At 36.4% G+C, this 22164-nt stretch overlaps 1 protein-coding gene across 4 annotated transcripts in view; it reads left to right on the top strand.

Annotated features, from left to right (window-relative positions):
* Positions 1-22164, top strand: part of LOC114154487 (rho guanine nucleotide exchange factor 28-like) — a 50324-nt gene that overhangs the window by 1983 nt on the left and 26177 nt on the right. Inside the window, exons 3-10 of one of the 4 annotated variants that reach the window (XM_028033604.1) lie at positions 3293-3434; positions 3983-4092; positions 4954-5140; positions 6995-7178; positions 7984-8185; positions 9123-9198; positions 11132-11175; positions 12302-12395. In XM_028033604.1, the coding sequence (XP_027889405.1) occupies positions 3293-3434; positions 3983-4092; positions 4954-5140; positions 6995-7178; positions 7984-8185; positions 9123-9198; positions 11132-11175; positions 12302-12395 (1039 nt within the window). Of the gene's footprint in view, positions 1-3292; positions 3435-3982; positions 4093-4953; positions 5141-6994; positions 7179-7983; positions 8186-9065; positions 9199-11131; positions 11176-12301; positions 12396-16047; positions 17012-22164 lie in introns of those variants that run through there. The other 3 variants (XM_028033602.1, XM_028033601.1, XM_028033603.1) reach the window with 3 other exon arrangements.

The following is a 22164-nucleotide window of genomic DNA, read 5'->3' as shown; positions in this document are numbered from 1 at the left end:
GACATGTTTAGTAATGTCTAATAAGTGAAGGCCATTGTTTGTACTGGACTTTATTTATGTTTATCAATGTAAATGGAGCTGAATACCAATACAGGACACTCTTTTCAGCCTTTCATATGTTTTACAATTATCCCCTACTTTGTGTAAGTTTATCAAAAACACACAAAAAACATTTATTTTATAGTTTTAACCCGTTGTTAAAGCTCGATGGGTTTGAATACTTTTACAAGGGAATGTATATCAAATCAAGTTGTAACATTTCTTTGTGCTCTCTCTCCATTAGTAACAATATGCAATTACATTGCTCCATGTAGTTACACAATGTTTTTTTTTAAAAATCCCAGTAAGACCTCAGTGACGCTGGCATGAGAGTGACTGATGCATACTCATTGATGTTCTTAAATCGCTCTTTGATTTAAGAACATCTGTGGTCGGCCATTGGATTATTTCAACACTAAATCAAAACTTCAAAACACAAAATGTAAAACAGTCTAATCCATCAGTTTAATGTTTGCATACTGACAAATGTTTATATTGCTGGTAAATCAGTAACCCTATAATTAGGGTAAAAATAAAAGAATAATGCTTGTGTTTGCTCTACAATTAGTTTGTGGAGTTTCAAGTGGTGAACATGTAAATGGTTCTGTCATGTGTGATATAAGTCAAACAGTGTAGTCAAATACATTTCAGTGCTTTCAGGTTGGGGATCTTGACAATGTAAGCAAACACTAAGCGCTGAAGGTTCCTTGAACATCAAACAGGAAATCCATTCTTCACACTGTTTTCAGTTTAAATAAAGCTGACTTGTTTTCAACATAATGTTTTTGTTTAGTTTGATTAAATGTTACCTAGAGAATATTAAACATTAATGGAGGGGAAGATTGACCATTTTGGGAAGTCAGAGACCTCTGATCTGTAGACATTTATTTCAACACTTTGTTCTCAGTGAACAAAAACTGTGAATTTGAACAGCTTTTTTGGATTTATCTTGCAGAAGGCAGGAACTTTTCACCAACTTTAGAAATGTTGAATGTTCATTCAAAAAGTGCTTTGAGAGCAACATTTTGCAAAAATGTTTGCTCCTTCATTTTCACATCAGCTGTAGAGAATTAGCTGTTTTTTTGCATTCTCGCTTGCCTAAAACAGGTAGCTTTATATTAGTTTAATTGTTCTTTTTACAATGCTTCCAATCCATACATGCATAACATTTGACCTTTTAAACTCTTAGCACCATCTGGAAAAAAGAGGCAGTTCAAATCCAGGTCTAAAGGACTCAGCTTTCAGTGTCATTACACTTTTGCCAGTCGTGTCATTTGCATAAGGCTGCACTGACATCATTGCACGTAGACTGTAGTTTTTAGTACAGTCTGACTTATCTGATTTGTCAGATCAGATAAGTTTTTCTTTTACTTATGTCTTTTCTCCGCGTGAGACGCTGGTCAAGTTGTCTTTTTTGTTTGGAAAAGATCCCTATTATGTGAAATCTGAAAACATTTAAGTGGTTGATTTTAATTTATTACATAATGGCAAATTTTATTATTATTTTATTTATTATTCATTTTATTTTTATTTTAAACGTATAAAAGTGATATCCTTTTACACTGGATATCACTTAGTCCCACGGCTTTCCTTCTTCGAACTTCAAATTGTATGAAATGTTTTGCACATTTTATTTGTTCTCCATAACATGACTGCATATACTTACACAGTGCGGTTGCAGTTTCTAATATATTAAGGATGTTTATGTAGAATATATTGTAAACAATTTAAATATTTGCAAACCACCAAACACAGTTGCTTGTAGATGGGATTAGATTTTTATTGAGCTTGGCTTTGTTTTTCAAATTTTATTGTGATTTCTTCAACCGTCCTTCCACAATCTTTTGCAATCAGGACAAGGAGGTAGAGAGAAACAGAGATATAATTACCTAGTCTCTGAGATTGAAAAGCATCTCAGTTAATTCCATTACAAAATTAGGTCATCTGTTGAGCAAGGCTAATAGAATCTCAATGAGAAAATGAGCATAAAAATCACCTCATATCAATGATCATTTATATTCAACGTATTGGCCGAGTCCTTTTCCTTCAGCTTGTTTCTTTGGCTCCAGCCTGAGTCAGTTGTTTGATACGTTTCCAAGAATAACCCACACAGCTCGTCTTGTGGCCTCAATACTCTGCTCTATTTAGGACACTTGAGGTGGACAAATTGATTTCTGTTTCTTTATGACTTTTAGAATGTGGCAAATCTGTGAAATGGCTAATGGCCCAGAAATCCTTTGAATGACTAAAGCTAAAAGCAAAAGTACACTCATTTAATTATGATCATCTGTTTAATTGCTTGTTGAAACAAATTCAGAGTCAACCAGTGACATGACAGCAACTTAATGTATTTGGACAGTCGTGAAGACAACTTGCAGAAGCTCAAATTGAGCATCAGGATGGGAAAGAAAGATTAAAATGACTGAACACGGTATGGTTGTTGGTCTGGGATTTTCAGAACCATCTCCTAGGTTAATGAACAGAAAATGAGAAAAATATCCAATGCTTGGCAGTTGTGTGAAGAAAATACCTTATTGATGACAGATGAGAATGGGAAAATATTTTTCCTTAGGATGTACGTATGTCAAGTTCATCTTTAGCATTCACATGGTATGGCCAGGCCTTATTAAAAGGCCACCTGAAGTTGCTGACGATGTTCATTCATTTGTGACCATAGTGTATACATCTTCTGATAACTAATTCATCATATGACAAGCCTAGAATAATCACAAACTATTTTCATGAACATGAAAATTAATTTATTATATTTCAGTGGCCACTTCATTCCCAAGAAAGTGTCTGGGGACAGATTATTTGCATTTAACGTGCAATAAACAGGACTCTCTTCATTGTGATTGATGCATCATACATGGACTTCGACATTTATAGCAGGCAGAAACTTTATTAGGTGCCTGAAATTACATTGCGATGTACTACTATGAAAAAATGAAAAGTTGTGTACTTTTTTGTGCTGCTTCACATGAGAAGTCAGAATTATTCTTGCCTGTTGGGATCAGGGCAGGTCTTTACATCAGACACATGATGCATTCCTTTTTTTATTGAGGGGGGATTCTTTATTGTACCCTCAAGGAGCGCTATTGGGGGATTTGGTGTACTTTATAAATCTGTAGAATCCTACAGAAGTCAAAGCTTAAAATGAGCCTGCATACTCTGCGAGAAGATCAGTTTTTGTCTGTTTATCATCTTTCTTCTTTATTTTTCTCTCAACTATTCTCACCTTTCTTTATCTCAGGGTGAAGCTAAGGTATTTGCATTGCTGGAGGGGTTAGAAACGGTGCCAGAGCATGCTGAAGTCTATGTTGTTCTGGAGGGATCCACGCTGGTCCATGTAACCCGGGCTCAAAACGATGTCATGCTCTACTTTATTGTGCCAGGTATGCATTCTGTTTTTGCATGTCTTTTTTAACATAAAGGTTTATTTCCATTTGTTTTCTTGAAACAAAAGTAGTGGGAACAGTTGATTTATCTTATATGCCCTGTGGAAAACATCGGTACATTTCTAGAGCACCTCTGCAAAAGTAACTCTTTTAACTCTTTTTTGAAAAAAAAAAAAATCACTTATAACAAAATACAGAATTTTTTACAGGTTTACAGACATTTGACATGAATTTATAACAATTCATGTCAATTTTGGTCAATTAATTTGACCATAATGCCATTCAGTTGTTTCTCTTTTTTCTTACCTAATAATCTCCTGACCATCTTTGGCTGAAAATTCATCAATCCTGACAGTGTCTACTTAGCATAGCATGAGATTAAGAAGTGTTTTTTATCAGATTTATTTATACCAACTATTGATTTAATGGAATTTGTTTGTATTTTAATTGAAGCCAGTGCCTCATGTCACATAGGAAAATAAAATACATTTATTTTGATCAGACTTAAATAAGTCAGTCTAAAGTTAGTCTTATTGCTTCTTTAGGACACAATCTGCCAGAGGAGGTGTCTGTGCAAGCCTATCTATGCTCTGAATCCACGCAGCTCACCTGGTTGGGCGGGGCTTCATTAGAGTACGTACAGGATGATGCTCAGGTAAGTGGATTTTATTTATGTCACCTGAAGTGCTGCATTATTCTTTTAAAATGTTCTTTTAAAAGAATAATGCATGTTCTTATGAGCCTCACATTCTTTTTCCACAGATAAGGTTTAGCTTTGCAAAAATATTGTTTCTTAAAAGTTGCAGTATGTAGCTTTTATATAAAAAAACGTTTTTTACGTATTTGTTAAAACTGTCACTACATTGTGACAGTATGGTATGAGACAGATCATCTGTGAAAAAAATCTATCTTCTTTGCCTTCTCCCAATGCTCCCAGTGCTATGTACAAGAAACAACCAATCAAAGCCAGGAGGAGGCTGTTAATCATACTTATGTATGCTCTGCTTACCCTCTCCCCCTTGGTTTCTGCCATGGTACAGCTTCTTCCCGACAGTAGAGCTTATCATGACGGCAAATCAACAGTTTTCCTGACCAAATTTATGAACTTTAAACAGCAAAAGACCTTTAAAATCCTGTAACAATATTCAATCATGTGTACCTGATCTGATACACCTCTGTGTAATTGTATACATTTTATGTCAGAATAAATGATGGAATGTCCTTATTTATTCCTCATTAGACATTTTCCATAAAATTTTACTTTAATGTTAAAGGTCTTTACTTCAGTTATTGTATTTGAAATATTGTCTTAGAAAAGCACAAAGGCTTTTTAAGGCTTTCTACTTTTTCTCACATGGCTGAGATCAGGATTATCCAAAAACATTTGAGTGCAGATTGGCAAGTATCACGCTAGTAGTTTTTTTTAAAAGCATCGAAACAAGATAAAAAAGGATTGCTTGAGTTTTCTCCTTTCATGTACTGATTTTATCCTCCTTGACGATTGATTTATTCTCAGGACTTGGCAGAGCATATCATAATTCACGGACATTGTCTGAATGTCACGGATCACAAGGAGCTGAGCAGCCTCTTCAGCCTCCGCCAGGAGAGCTCTCGGTGGGCTATGGATCGCAAAGTGGCCCTCGCCATGGCCAACCTGGACATTCCTCCAAATTGGAATGTACTGGGCAGCCACCATGGAAATGGTAAAAGCAGGACTGCACACCATATTATAGTGTGTATGCAAATCTTGGCATTGTTGAAATAATGGAAGGCTGTCTTTTTTTATGGATTATCTAAAGCAGAATTAATCAGAAATATTAAAATTCAAGTGAATAACTTTTTTGGAACGTTAAATTTGATTTGAATTCATCATGATTTGCTTAAAATGTTCTGCAGAGAGAAATCAAATCCAGCACCTTGCAGTAAGAGTGAACTCTTCAACCCTTCTGTCCTCCAATTTACTCCCTGCTGCTATTATTTCTATTTTCTGAGCTCAAAAGGGTTGAAATCGGAAGTGAACATAGTCACATGTGTGCTTTGGTCATCAAAGCCAATTAAGCAGTGTGTTATGGTGTTAATAGAACCTTTCCATTGGGAAGTAACCACATGCACAGCTCAGTAATCTGAAGGTCAGTGAGTGTGTGCATGCAAGGTTCCTGTACGTTGGTGCCAACTGTTGCTTACCAGCTGCCACCGACTGTTTGTGTGATCCGAGAGCTTGTCTAAGGCCACCTACATAATTTTACTGGTTAATGTTGTTATGGCAGCCTGTTTCATTGCATTGTCTCCCTCTGAATGTCCGCAGTGAGGTGGACAGCAGTACTCATGATGTCACTGTATTGTCTACATTTTATAAATTACTGGGATTAACTCTTTTTTTTCCAAGTTTATTTTTACATCGCTTTTCAGCAACGAGGCAGTTGACAGTGCTTTACACAATAAAACATAATACAGTAAACAATTCTGATGTAATTAGTTGTTTTAGTTGGTCTGTTTGTTTAATTAGTAGCATAAAAAAGTTAGTCAGTTATTTTCATGACCTGATGTTGCTTTTGAAAGATTTCAGAAGCAGATTGTAGTGTTGAATTAGGTCAAATTGAGATAGTTTTAGTTTGTGTGAAAAAATTTGTCTTTTATGTGGGTCAGTTTTCTCATTCTTATCTAAATTAAATAGCTGTTTTGTTTATTTGGTATAACATTTAGAACAAAGACATCCACACAAATTTTTATGTTGATGTTTATTAGGTAGAATGTATGTATTAGTTATAAATGAATCAGGATTTATGAATAAATTATTATTAATTTATATATTTTTAAAATATTTATTATTATATTGTTATTAAATTATATATTTGTTTTCAAATATCCAGTTTAAGATTCAAAATTCACAACTTGCTTTTGATGCAGGTTCTGCATGCATTGACTACATGTCTTTACCTGGGACTGTCCTTGGGTGGGAAGACTTGGGACTTACTAGTGACTTGCAAAACAATGATTTGGTCCCATCTCTTGTATCGTCTGACCTTTTTATAAATGTAATCATTTAACTGCATACCCATCACTAGTCAGCATGTGTAACAAATCAAAGCATTCCCTGTGAGACTTAACTTTTTAAAAAGTTCCTCTTCTGATTTCTTGCTCCCATAATGACAATATCCGTCTATGACCGGTGTCTGAATAGTTGGGCTTTTAAGCAATGCTACAAATGGAAAGAATTTTCAGGAATTAAATATTTTGGGATAATTTAGAGCACCAAAGAACCTAAATGAAACTGCACATGCTCAGTATTAGCAGTTTGTTTTCAGCTAATTAGATTTCGGAAATGACGCTCATCTGCTAAGAGATAATCTGTCCTCACTTAGTGTTCAGTTTTTATAGCCCTAAATTGGATTATACTGATTATAACCTAGAATGGATGCATTCACATTCTGTAATAGCCAATCATTTTTCTCTTCTCATTCTTTTCTTATTTCTTTTCTTTCTTGCTTGTGCCTTTTTTCTGCATATCGTAATGGCAGACATTTTTTTAATGTTGTATCCGTTTCTCTTTTCTCCAGAACGCATTCCCAGAGAGTGTCCCCTCCACCTGGCTGTGCGGTGGGGTCTTTATTGGCTTGCAGAGCTGCTGCTTTGCCAGCCGGGGGGTTTGATGGCTGTCAGTCTCCCTAACGAAGAGGGAGTCACACCGCTGCAGCTGGCACAGACCACAGGCAACACTGAGCTCCTGGAGCTGCTCACAAAGTAAGACATTCGATTCTACAAGGAGTTCTTCGAAACGATATGACAAAAAACAAATTGTTTTGCTAAAGAGAATATGTTCAACATAGAGCTTTCAGTTGGAATGCAGAGCTTCAGTTGGTCATTTGTAACATCCCACCTTTCTATAAGATTTAGTTTATGGGGATTTTTTGACCATCCGTCTACCTTCCACAAGACAGGGATCTTTTATTTGGATTTTTTCTGACAATCTCAGAATCTTTAGATGAACAAAATAATGTGTGCAGCCCTATTTATAGTATTACAGGATATGTAATACTGGTATGTTTATGAATAAAAGCTGAATTGTTTCTTCCAGCTTTGCAGATTTCTGGGATTGGATCTGAAAAATCACCGAAGATTCTTACCGAAAATCCCATGTATTTTACCTGTAAAAATGACGTTAAAACCATGTATTTTGTGAAAAATAAACATGTAGCTCACATGACATTTGACATGTGACTGAAGCGAGTAACATAAATAAGCACATGAATAAGTGTGGATTTGGGACATCTCGTTTTTTAATAAGGCCATTTGATTCACATGTTTTATGTTTTTATTCATCAAACTCTGTAAGGCAACAACAGGGATCAGTAGTTTGACAGGCTCATTTCCAAAAAACCTAATTGGGAAACTGAGCTGATACCTAAGGTTGAATTGGATCATCCCCTAATTTATGTGTTTAACTATTATCTATATTTTTTTTCTATATTATGTCAATAAATTTTTAACAGTTTAATTTCTCTTGATTTACTTTTTTGAAAAATTGTATCATCTTGACCCGTTGCAGCCCACCCAACCCCCTCGCCACTCCTCCAGCAGGTCTGACGCAAGTGTGGGCAGATCGGTCCCGATTGCTGCGGTTTTGCCATGACACCGGGAACCTGACTCTGTCCGTTCGACAAAACCTGAGATGGAGTTCAGTGGAGAGTCGGTACGCTGATATCCTCCTGCTCAGAAACAGGCTCAGAGATGAGAACTTCCTCAGGGAGGTAAGGAATAGTAAGGTCCAAAAAGCCCTGCACTTTTGCCCCTGAGAGGATGCTTATTCACATTTTTTTGAATTATAGATAAATTAAAATGTATTTAAAAAGCTTAATAAGCAAATTCTTGTTAATCATACCAGGAAAATACTAAATTATATTTTAACTTGTTTATTTGTGTTACCAAACAGCTAAGTAAGTCTAGATCTGAAAATAACAAAAAAAACAAAAAAACGTTAGTGCTTGTAGACATTTACAAGCTGTTGCAGGTCTGATACTTGCAAGAGTTTGCTTCATTAACAAAAAGATTTAAGAACATTTTGGGTGGATTTCAATGAACAAAGATGAAGGTGGTTGATGCACACTTTCTTTTTTTTCAATATTTCTTTGAACTTTTCTTGTCAGTATTTTTTTGTGCTTGATGGTAAAAAAACCCCAACAAACTCTTACATGCAAGAGTAATATTTTATTTCTTTATATTTGTCCAATCCAAAATATTCATATCAAAAATTCAATATTGTAATATTATTTAATTAAATTTTAAATAAAGATGGCACCAGGAACTATTAATTGCTGCAACACAAAAAATGATCTGTGTGCAACATTTGAACTGCAGTTAGATAATTTTAATGTGCAATACCAATTACCGTTTATTTATTTATACACAGAAGCTTAATGTTTTTTAAATGCATCTTATCTGTTTTTAATGTGTCCATTTTATCTTTTATTTATTTATTTATTTATTTATTATCTTTTCATAAACCTCTACTATTCTTGAGTTGGAGAAACGCACAAGACTATCAGTGCACCTAACTAAAATGTATCAGTTCAAATAGTGATCTAATCCATTCGATTCGATTCTATTCTAATGAAAAACACAAGCACATATTTTATTTGTTTAGTTTACTGCATATTTTTTCCTCCATCATTACTTTCCATTCTGCAGATCAAAGCGCTCAGAAGGGAGCGGGTAGAAACCATAACAGAGAAGGAAGAACTTGTGGATGATCCTGCAGACACTGGTATAAACTCTAATTGTTTCTATGAAAAAATACTGAAAGGGTCTTATATCATTACTGGCTTCCAAACTCTGACATTCTTGCAATATTTAAAGTGGTTTTAACCAGTATTATTTTTGGGCTTTCTCAAACACTGAGCTTTGTTGACTCTTCCTCTCATTTTTAGTCAAATACCAAAACTTTTTATACACATTGGTGAATTTGATCTTTAGGTACTTTGTTACCAGCAACCAACATTTTCCCCCTACTTTCTTAGTTGTGAAAAGAGTACCATAAAAACTGGGTGTCTGAAATGAAAATATCAAGAAATTAGTGATGCATATGTCATTGGAGAATGGCGAGAGGAGTTAGGGCTCAATGTTTTCACCTGATTGTTAACAGGAACAGACTACCATCTAGTGGGGAGATGAAGTACTGCAAAAGTCTCTCAAAAGGGAAAAATGTGACTTGATTTTGGTAGTTTATATAAAATTAAAAATTTCTCTATAAATAGATAATTTATTTATTCAAATATTTTTTTTAATCTTTGTTTCACATCATCATTTGAAAAAGCTACGGCCACATTTTTATATTTTGAAAAATATTTTAAAACTATTTTTTTCTGCCTCTGATAGCCTTTCTCCCTCTAACCTTTTTACTGGTTAGCTAAAACCAGTAAAAAAGTTTTACTGGTTTTAGCTAACCAGTAAAACCAGTAAAACCTTTTTACTGGTTTTATTTTTAAGGTTGAAAAACAGAACTGTGACCAATAATCAAAGCAAATGGTCCAACCGTGTATAACAAAACTAAATCCAGAAAAAAAACATTTGATGTTTTTTTCCAAAAACATCAAATGTTTTTGATGTTACAATATAACATCAAAATATAAACATCAGTCTTGTCACTGTTTAGTTATTTTATACCTTTTATGTATTACTCTGTCTCAAGTTAGGGGCAAGTTTAGATATTTATGTAGCTCAACAACTGTCTCTATTACTTAAATTACATGTCCTCTTGTCTTTCCCATTTTCAAGAGTGGCTAAGAGTCATTGGTGTCAGTATGATATCATAAGTAATATCAAGGAAAGCAAGAACAGGTCATCATGGATTACTGTTTTTAAAGTTTCTCAACACTCTTATTGGCATAGCATAGTATTGCTTTCGGAAATGATACATTATTTGCTTTAAATTAATTGTGAATTTGTGCCAGTGAGTTTGGCGTGTCAATGTTTTAATATGGATGTAAACATACTGCACTGAATGAGATCCAATCTGGCCTGCAGGAGGCGCTGGAGGAAAAGTCTCATAATTCGTTTCAGTACATATTTTTATGGGAGAAGTTTCATACAGTGACTAACAAACAGACCAAAAGCCACAGTAATGACAGGATGACTAATAGAAGAGAAATGCAGACATTATTTCTGGTGTATTCCCTTAGTCTCTTTCATCCTTTTATTGTGCATTTGTTCTTGTGTTATCTAAACAATAGATATCACTGATGTATATCACTACTGTGCCATAGGGCCTCTACTTCCTTATGTCACAAATTGGAAGAGGAAAAACATTCAGGTTTTTGAAAAGCTTTTAGAATTTTTTACATTCTTAAGCTGTTACTTTCTCCCTTTCCCAGGCGTCTTCAAGCTATTTTGTTTTCTCTCTTGACCTTTCTCTACTTTACATTTTTACTTTGGCTCCACGTCATAAATCAAACCAGCCAAATGCTGTCTGTTGATGCTTTGTGTCTGGTAAGCGATTATATACTGCTGTCTTTGGTCTGAGATGCACATGGTAGTAAAAAGGGGAAAAGAAGAAGGTTGCACAGTAGAAATTCCCTGAGGTGACGCAAAGAAAACAAATGTCAGATTTTACATGCTATCATTAAAAAACTGACTAACATGTGTGCTTGCTGGAATTTCTTTTTGAAGTTTAACGGCCTTTGTATGGCTTCATCTTTCAGCTCTGTATGCTGACATGAACGAAGAAAATTCTGCTGATGAAAATGTGAGTATATGATGCAGACCAGATGGCATTAAGAAAAGACTCACGGTGACAGAGCCATGAGAAAGTCTTTGCCCCCATTGCTGAATTTGTCTGTCAAGCTTAAATGTTTCAGATTATCAAACAAAATACTAAAATAATCTGAGTTTGTAAAGAAAACCGTGGACTCAGCTACATTTGACATGCCACAACATCCCAATCTCGAGAACCTGAAGGTCACAGTTTGACTAGGCCATTCCAAAACTTTGAGCTGGATTTGTTTGAGCCATTTAGAGGGGAACCTGCTGGTGTTGCTCTGATTCGTTGTTCATACTATAATCCAGATGCAAATGAGATGCAGAGCAGAATTTATTGTTCCATTCATTATGACAAATTGTTCAGATCCCACAGCAGCACAGCAAACCCAGACCATCACACTGTCACCATTATGTCTAATGGTAGGATGTTCTTTTTCTTTTTAGTTTTGTGTCAGATCTCATGTAAAGACCTTCTAAATAGTTTTATCTTTGTCTCAGGAGTCCACAAAATATTTTCAGAACACTTCATAAATTCGATTTAGGCAAGTGTGAGACCATTCCTTTCTTTTTTACATATGCCTAAGTTCCTTTGGATAGTTATGAGGTTACCTTGGTCTGATAATAAAAATTGTTTAATAAACTAAAACATCTAAGTGTGACAAAGAAAGAAAAAAAAATCAAATAAATTTGTGAGAAGATGAATATTTTTTCCTAGCATTGTGTATCTTTCTCATTCTTTTAAATCCTCCTCTGAATGGAGGTTTGATAAACATCTGTACCAGCTTTGCGGCAAAGTGGCTGTGCCGCTATGCTCTTTATTGGGTCTCTTATTGTTGAGGTGTTGGAGTTGGCACCTTGCACACAGTAAAGAAAAGCTGGCTTTGTTAAGCAGGTTGGATGTGTGTTTAAGGTTTTGACAGGTGTGACACATGACTCTGGTCATCCAATGGAACCTGTTTTATGTGATACAGATGGTTAACTAATTGATTTCTCTCACACGGCAAGGCGATGACCAAACACTTGTGTTTTTGTGCTTAGTTCTGCTTGTGCTTTCTGGTATGCTTGAGGCAAAAGGTTTCCCTGAGTAAACGTGCTTGTTGTTCCACCAAAAGGTTCTCAACTTCTTCGCTGAGGACTGCGAGGAGCCGTTGATTTTTGCCCTGAATGAGGAGGACGAAGAGGACGATCCTTCACACTCTGACTCTGGTAAATACCTTAAGGTTTCCTTTAGCACAAGTGTTGTCTTTTCTTTATGATTTGGCTTTAATTCTTGAGCTACTTGTGCTTCTGCAAGAGATCAGGCTTTGTGCTGATTTAAACAAATCATTGCTGGTTTATTCGTAGGATGTTATTAACATGTCTTTTAATCATTAAAGGAGGAAACATTTACTTCTTTTTTTTTTTTTAACCAAAACTTGGAGCTTAGCATTAATCGTCAACCATGACTAACTACATTCCCAGCTGACATTGGGATCACATTTCAGGCCAGCTAATAGGTTTTTCCTTCTGACCTTTAGAGATTTTGGAATCTTGCTACTCTATGTTTATAGTTATGGTGCTACCAAGAAGAAGTCGTTAAATTTGATGCGATGGGCAAAGAAGATGTTGAGCCACCTGATTTCTGATAAGCAGGAAAAAACTAGACACAGCATTTTAAAACTGTGGTGCAAATAACTTAATGGTTGTCTGAGGAAGTTTTGATATCAAGTATTGACAAACTAAATTGGACAAATTAATTGTGTAATAGACGTAAAGCAGCAACATTACCAAATATTTGCATTCAGACTCTAAATCAATGTTCCAACTTTAGAGATTGGTGCCATATTGAAGACTTTCATTTGAAGAACAAGTTTTATTTATTTTTTATCCTTCAAAACAAGTTTAAAATAGCATAAAGTCCTCTAAGAAATATTAAGAGATTTAAAATGCTAATGAGCTAATACCGTGCATGGCAGGGTATGAATTAAACAGTCTGCATGTTTTTACTGTCAGCAGAAAAAGTTGTGGTTTTGTTCTGTTTTTCTCATTAAACAGCTCTACCCTTTCACCATTTAATGTTATGGTTAATAGGGATTAAACTAAATATAAAAAGCTGGAAATCTGATGTAATTTATGTCAGTTGAATAATGTTTTCTACTGAATAATGTTTTTTACTGCTTCCTGTTTATATTTGTTTTGGTTCTAATTCTTGTTTGAGCCAGTTGTCCCATAAAATATTACAGATTATGGGATCCTGATCCAATTGGAGTAAATTTAGGAAATGTCCTGCTGGTATGCGTTATTTATTGGATTGATGTAATCATTTTCTCACAGTAGTAAATGAGAAGAATATAAAAAAAACTACTTAAAATTGTTGCTTATCAGAGGAAGGTATCAAACGTCCCATTGAATAGTGCTTCAATGGGAAACAACCAAATCTACGAAGGCACGAAATGGCAAACTGATAAGGTCCAAGTCCTGTTATACCACTGTTTAATAAGTCCATCAGTGTGGTGGTAATTTCAATAAATTAATTTTTTACTGTGTTGGTACTAAAAAGTTTGAGTATCTCTGGACTAGAATAGCATGCTAGAAGCTTGAGTGTGGTTTTTCTCTAAGCAGCTTTTGGATAATAAAACTAAGGTCTTTAAACTGGGAACATCCTGTGGGTTAATAATTGTCTTGATTGCTGCAGAGAAGACTGATGCCTTAGTGTAAGAATGTTGTGGTTACAAGTTAATAATACTTGGAACTGGACTACAACACTCTCTAGGTGGTGCAGTTTTTCCTGTTCCTGGTCCTGCGAGTTCATGTGTTTTTATTGGTTAAATTAGCATATTTTTTGTAAATATAAGTATTTTTGTGAATACTGACCTCATTCAGCTCCCTAAAAATGTAACTGGAATAAAATGCGGTGTCTCCTTTAATATCATCCACTTCTTTGAGCTTTGAAGACATTAAGTTTTTCATTAGACATTCTGGAGCTGCCGGGCATCATGAGTGGCTGACCTTACATATTTAGCAAACTATTGAGCCTTACATTGCGAGTGCATCTGCTTGTTGACACATGCAGTATGGTGTTTGACTGGCACGTATGCGTCATCAGGTAGACAGATAGAATCTGTGCAGCCGGGGTCTCAGCATGGGATGTGGTATTTGGAAGGTACTTGTCATGTTCCCCATGTCTTCCTGATGTCATCCTTCTTCTCACCCACTCAGCTTACTGTAACTTCATTAACAAGGCCATACTGTTTACAAGTGTTCAAGTATATATTAAAAATACATATGAATTCATTAAAGTTTATAGACGGAAGACACAATGGGTTTTTGACCATTCCAATCAATTTAAAAAACAAATTAGCAAATGAACTTGTGTATATTTATGATTAAAATATTTTAGAAGTTAGCAACCCCCTGAGTAATAAAAAAAATTAGGAGCTTTGTCATTGATCACAATTGATCATATCTTTAGCACTGTATCGCATGTATGTACAGCAGTATTTAATAGTAGCAGGTTTTTCTCTTTCTAACACTATTGGTGTGATATCTTATCCAGTAAATAGACATATACTGTAGGTAGTGTTAATAAGCCACCTCAGATTTTAGATGGTTTTGCTCTGAACCTGAACCAAGGCTGTTGTGTCTAACGTTAGCTGTAGTGTTTTCGCTTTTAGCTGAATGTTTTTGGATTGAGGTTAATGCATAATATATTTACGTAAAACATGATGCTGGTGCTTCAAAAATATTGGGGCGACTATATCTCAGTCGGAAGAGTAGTAATATTGCAGTGGTAGGTTTGATTGCAGCTTCCTGCTGCCCCATGTAAATGTACGCTTGGGCAAGGCATTTAACTGCAAGTTGCCTGCATTGGGGAAAATAAGTATTTGACACATGATCAATTTTTCACATATTCCCACTTACAAAGAATGGAGAGGTCATAATTTTCCTTGTAGGTACAGTACATCTTAATTTGAGACACAATCTAAAAAACAAATTCAGAACATTTGTTTTTTGATTTCTTGCTGCCACAGACCTGTTAGTCTATATTTTAGTTAAGAAGCCCTCCCTTCATCCATTCATGTTTATAATATTTTCCTCTTGCAACCCCCTGAGTACTTATGTTGCCCATATCAAAAACATCCACTGTATACGTCTGAGTTTAATGTGAGTTTAAAGAGAGGCTCTTCACAGCTAAATGAAGAGAGAAGCTTTGAATATGGAAATGATTTTGTGTGAGAAAAAACAAAAAACACAGAAGGGAAGAATGATTTTAAAAGGGGGCAAAGGAGAGTTTTTTTGGTGTTTTTTTTTTTTTAACAGAGGTGTTTGTGGCTGAATGGGGGTTGCCAAGGATTTTTCTGAATGCAGTTTTCCAGCCTCTCATTGAAATCCCCATAGGCGAGGAGAGTGAAGGAGTTTTAAAGCTGCAGGGAAAAGACACAGAGCAACAGTAAAGGGATTTCTGATAGGGATAGTTTGGTGAAGTGACAAGAAACGATAAGTGCAATGCTGGGAGCCCCAACAAGATCAGCCCCCATCCTCCATCTCCTCGACCCCAGCCGAGGGATCTAATTGGAGACTGGAAAAAAGGATTAAACCTCACACAGACCCCACAAAGGCCAGCATTAATGTGCACCAGTACAGTGCCAACATCCTCCAGCAGCCTTCTCCATACACACGCACACACACAACTTTTTTCTGCAGCCACAGTGTGGCTCTTTCTCTCTTCTCAGCAGATACTCTCCCTACTCAACCCTTCCTGTCCTTTTTTTATCACATTCTTAAATTTATGTGCATTCATAAACATGCGTTTGGCCTCTTTCTGCAGAACCATTGTCCAATTTCTCTCTTAAACCCTTTTTAACCAGCACATTTGGAGGATTTTTACTTGCCTCTGGGTTGCTGCGCTGTTCGTGCCCCTGTAGGTCGTCAGCAAGAGGAAAAAGTAGGAGAGCAGCAACGTGGAAGAAGAAAACAGCTCACTGCTCTCACTGCTGTCTCCATGGTGAGGCTGCTGACCTGGCAGTCCCCCTCCCCACCCCCATCTCAACTTTGACATGCTAAAATATAAAGAACGAGAAGGTTTACTGCTAGAGGGGAACTCTCTTCGGATGTGGCATGTTTGGACTCAGCTGCAGAGCGGCTTGTCTTTGAGACGATCACGAACTCAGTGGGTTGATGATTTCTCCCATGTCTGGAGCTGCCTGTCGCATTTTTTTCTGCAGATTGAAGTCACTCCTATGTTCAACTTTCTCTCTCTCATTTTCTCTCTCTGCTTCACTCCTTCCTTCAGTCACTCTTCAGTAAGTCAAGACCCTCCTCCCCCTTCTGCTGTCAGTATGTGCTGATATCTTCCCCACTCACTCAGTCACTCACTCACTACTGAGCACAATCCATGAGTGACTGGGTTAAAGAACATGGATGCAGAGTTGAGACAAACTGAAAGGCAGCAGCAAGTTATTAGAGAATAAAAACGAGGCTACAGATGAAAAAGTTGTGTCCTAGCTTTGTTGGACGGGTTGAGGCAGGGGGGAGGCGAGGATTTTAGGGGGAGGGGTGGTTAGAGGAGACAGAGGGGAACATGCTGGCTCACTCTTGAAGTGTCAGACTCTACAGCGGGGCTCTGGAAAAACAAGAGTGAGAGCCGCAGCTTGTCTGGAGCCTGTTCAGCCATGTGGGGAATGGATGTAAAATGAGGCACCACTCGTTTATGTTTGGGACTCTCTGAGCTGTTTGGATGAAGGTTTTTTCTTTCACATCAAAAGTCATGGATTCTGACTCAGACTCTCCTTTCAACTACTCCTGGCCTTCATTTCCCAAGATGAGGATATGCCGGAAAAAAGGTAACAGGATGTCAGTTTATTTAAAAACTATTACATTTAAACGTACAGATAAAAACGTCTTGAATATTTTTTATGACATTTTCAAATACCTACAGTGGAATAGGCATAGGACATTCTCACAGCATGACACACTCGACCAAAAATACAACAGCTTCACAATATTTAGAAACTGACAAATATGGAAAACAAAAATATACGGCATGATGTAACTGGTTTAATTATAACAGAAAAGTGACAACAATATCTACTACTGCAGAAAGAATATGCTAATCATTATTGGTATAATAATCATACCTATACTATTTATTTATCGTTCATTTGATATAAACCAAAGAAAAAATCCAGGAAGAACCCTTGCTATCCTCAGTGAAAGACAAATACAAACCTTAACAAGTTATTATTGGCTGGTTATGCACTCTTATCTGTTGATGAACTGAAAAGGAGCTCATACCTTTACAGCCTTAAACCTTTGTTACTTTAATAAATGCGATGATTAATGCTCCTTCAGTTTACAAGCCATGACTGCTCATGTTTTGTTTAGTCCAAGAGATATGATTTAAAGTATTTGAAGAGTGTGTTAGTAACACAAACATATCTGTCAATGAGGACATTATGTGAAGTGGCATGAAAGGATAAACTTAGACCAAGGGGAACTGAAAGAAGTCCAGAATCAGTTGCGATGAAGTAAAGTGATGCTGTTTTAGTACTATGAAGTGAACAATCACTTATCACAATCACAATCACAGATAGACTAGTAAAAGTAGTTAATCTGGGCTGGAATCTTGACGTAATCTTTTTAAATTAATATTTTACCCTTTTCTGTTTGGCTCTTTGTAGAGTAAAAAGTTGACATTAGTCTGTCAATCAGTCAAAGCATTTGCCTGAGTAGGCAGCTTGCAGCTGGTTGTTCAACAGAGATGCTGACCAGGGCTTGCAAAGTGTAGTTTTAAAACAACAATACAGAGTATATTTAGTTTTTACACCATGAAAATGATTTTAAAACTCCAAATTTTGCTTTCTTTTAATAGAGGGAACAGTGTGGAGACTTCTATCCATTTTATTGGCAGTTTGCAGCAGAAACAGTAAGGAAGAGAATCAGCCAGAAGAAACTTGAGTCTTATTAAAATGACTTTAAATCGTAGGAACAATATTTCTGCAAATCATAGTGGTATTGAAAAAATAATGTTTAGGAAACTCTATACCTTGATAGAGATTACTAGCCTATTTCTACACCAAAGTTTTCTATTTGTTGTCAGCTGGACAACAAATAGAGGTGGCCTGGTTTAAAAAGCGTTTTAGTCTTAGGTTATTTTCTTCCTGTACGCTAAAGATGACAGCTGTGTGCCCTCTTGGTAGATATATGTTTCACCATTCACTGTGGAACAATAAAGTTAAAATTAGAACTGTTCCCATTACGCATTGTCGCACTCAGGCATTCTACACTGCAGTGGCGGCTCAGTCAGACTTAGATTGCCGCATCTTTTCCAGTGATGTAACCTGATCTCTGACAGCACGTTGGGGAATGTCAGATGTCCGCTCGAAGGCTGATGAAGCGCTCTGTGGCGTTCATCATCCTCAGGCTGCACTGTTTTGTGGAAGAAGCCTAAAAGTGGTGCTTTTATAGCACAGTGCCAAAGAAAAGCTTGATCCTGTGTGTCATCCTGCATTTTACTTTTATGGCAATCCAGTTTCCTTCAAGCGTCTATTGAAAGTAACAGTTTACATTCAGTCATTTGCTACCAAAATTCACGTGTGTGCTTTAACTTAACATTTCCTTCAGGGAGAATCATGGGAAACCTAACATAGGATCTTAAAATAGTCCAAATATACACTATTGTGGTTTTAAAGCTTATGACTTGTATACAAGTGCCTGTGTTTGTTGGAAGGAAAGAGAGACGCATGGGAAGATCCTGTTACTGCCACGGCTGTGTCATGGCTTACCTCCAGTGCTCTTTTCTTCAACTTTCTCCATAAACCCTCTGGAAGATTATCTGTGCCACGGTGATGCTTACTGACATTTGCAAATATTTCACTCTCTCTCTGCACAAACATTTAAATCTCACAAGAGGATGCAACATTTACAGACATTTTTATTTTTCAACACATGAAAAGTGAATTGTGATTTCAGGTGTGCACAGCTGCACGGCTGTTTCTTTACTGTGAGTAGTGATCGCTGCTCAGTCTGGCTCTCTGACTTGATCTCTTCATGCATTCAAATATAAACACGATGAGTATGTGATGCTTGGACCAGGAAGTTCAACCACAGGTGTCATAACTCAGAGCCATTTTTGTGGATATTGGTGAGCAACATTTTAATGGTTTAAATGTCCTTAAAAACAAAGATGAAAAATGATACTTCAACATTTGTTATGAATCCTTTCGACTTTGATTATTATTTTATTCTCAGCTGTCTTCAGAGTGACTGCTGGTTTAGATAGGTGTTTAAAAAGAAACTTACATCATAAGTAATGTTTCAACATGAGCAAATTATTCTTTAGTTCTCAAAAAGAATTGCTCCAAATGTTTATACTGATAATTTTATTTATCTGGAATTTTTGGTTTCAGCATAAACACTTTAGCTGGACAGAAACCTTAAGAAAGTGTTTTGTATCAAAGCACACTCCATCTCTTTCTCCCTGGGGTGTGCAGGAGTTGAAGGGTCACTCTCTGCATGTTTAACTGCCCTGGTCTGGAAACCTGGCTGTGACTGCTGTCTTTGTCTGTGCAGACCTACATGCTCTCTTTTTCATGGCGCTGCTACTGTATAGAGTTAGTTCTCACATAGCAATTTATTCTGACTATTGCATCCCTCCAGCTACATTAAACACGCTGCATTTATTAGGATGTTTGGTAAACATTGAATAATCACCTACCAATTTACAGGTTTTGTAAAGCTTTGACATGCTGATATAGATTTTTTTGAGGAACTACAATTATTACTGTGCAATATATTTATTTGTATAATTTCTGTTGTTAGTAGTTTGAATTATTTATTATTGAAGTAGAATACTGTATGTTTGTGAGAGAACAGTTACTGTAAAAAAGGGTTTTACTTTTTCAAAACAAAAGCTATGCATTTATTTGTATAACTGGTTTTATTATTGGTTATTTCAAGGTAGATATGAACAAATTAGCTGTGATTAAGTAAAGCACAGTCAGCTAGGAACAACCATGCGCACATACACATTATGTAAGGACAATTTAGAGAAACCAAATAACCTAACAGTCTTGTTTTTGAGTTGTGGGAGGAAACTGGAGTACCCAGAGAGAACCTCCTCTATGGAGAATATGCCAACTTGTTGCACCCAGAACCATCTTGCTGCGAGCAACTACTTCACCAGGCAGCAGCCATTTTAACCATGAACACACAAAACATATTCACGAATAGATAATTCACTCAATTTTTAACACCGTTTTTGTGAGAAACAGTCCACGAGAAATTAGCAATAGTTTGGTAACTTAATTTTTCCTATATTGTGAATGCAGGAGGCCATATTGGAAAGTGAACTCAGAGCTGCGTGGCAAGCTCCTAGTTTCTCAGTCCTTTGGAAAACTGACTTCATGAGGGCTATCAGATAGTTTTTTGACTTTTAAATGAAATTTTTAAATCCTGTGACAACCCCACCCTTCAGCCAGCATCATGATTCTGCAGTGTCAATTGATAAGAATGCTTTCCCCTATTTTTTGTGTTATTTTTGTGGCATAAAAACAAGCTAAAAAAGACCAAGTCCTGTTGTAAATTTGTTGATGCATCTGTTTTTTTTAAACAATAGGTTTTATAAGGCTACACTATTGATAAAACAAATCACCTGTGCATCAGTTATTGGCACCCCTAAAAAGTGTTTATAAAGGAGTATTAAGTAAAATTTAATTTTTTGAGGTTTATATCATATGTTGCTCCCTCATCAAAAACAAGATTGGAATGTTGCTTTGATTCTTTCATGCATCATTGAATCTCTAGTGACAGGAAAATATATAATACTGCTCTTTTAAGACAACCAAACTGTAAGACTGCTTTGTCTCAAAGTTTTTAGAATTAAACTGAATTAAACTGAAGTATATTTAATAATAGTTATGCACATTTAACATTGGTGCCAATCGTCGTGGAGAGTTGTACCTTCTATGAGAACAACAACAAAACAAATATAGAGGGATATTGTGCACTACTTTTAAAACTCTTTTGTAGTTTTAGAACTGTTAAACCTGTGAGCAGGTTTATCTTACCTATAAAGTTAGATAGTCCTCTGTCTTGTTAAGAATAGAAAGCCTTTGCTTCATGTGTTATTTCACCGGTTAACTGATGCTAAACACAGATCTCGCTTCCTGACAGTAATGTTCACTGAGTCACTGTTTATAGGTCAGAGGTGTGTGAGTAATTGAGTCCATGGCAGCCAGCTGTGGCTTTGGATCGGGCCCAGAACCTGAAATATTTAGCCCGTCTGTCAAGTTCATGAAATGGGCTTATATGAAACGGTATCTACTTTCAGACAGCAGTCTGACCCCCATCCAGGCTATAACCACCCCCTGTGAATTAGATGGCTGGACTCGTTCTAATCCGATGATATGCAGTAGTGTGCCTGATGTGATTTTGTGAAGATATTTCAGATGTGGTTTCACATTTCAAACAGAGTAGAAGCTTGTTGGACCCTGAGGATTTAAGAAAGTAGCTGCAATGGTTTGTTGTCTGTTTGAAGGGTATGTCAGGAGTTTGGAGAATGAGGAACAATGTCGGGTTATCTCTGTATACACTGGGTTGGTTCAACTAGAGTTAATTCATTTAGATTTAATGTGTATGTGACGGGAATCATCTGGCGTCCTCATCAGTGTCCGTTTGACTCCCTGTTGCCTCTCAGATTTATGGGACTTGCCGCCCACAGGAAGCACAGCCAATTGTGGGTCTGATTTATTCTCTGTTTCAGATGCTGAACCTCTCTTCTTCTGCTCACTTTAATAGTTACGATGGATTTGTTTTAAAGAACACTGCAGAGTTTTGGTTTTAAACAATGCTGGAAGAGAAGTGGTAGGAGCAGCTCTGCCAAAAATATGTTTTCACCCCCCACCCCTGGTATAATTGGAGGCGAGTTTTAAAGGTCGTAAAATGAGTGTTATAAAAATAATTAACATTTACCTAAGCTCGTGAGCTTCCCTTCTCT

Source organism: Xiphophorus couchianus, chromosome 12 (assembly GCF_001444195.1).
Source record: "Xiphophorus couchianus chromosome 12, X_couchianus-1.0, whole genome shotgun sequence".
NCBI lineage: Eukaryota > Metazoa > Chordata > Actinopteri > Cyprinodontiformes > Poeciliidae > Xiphophorus > Xiphophorus couchianus.
Note: the sequence above shows the minus strand (reverse complement) of the source record. Positions and strands in the feature narration are given on the sequence as shown.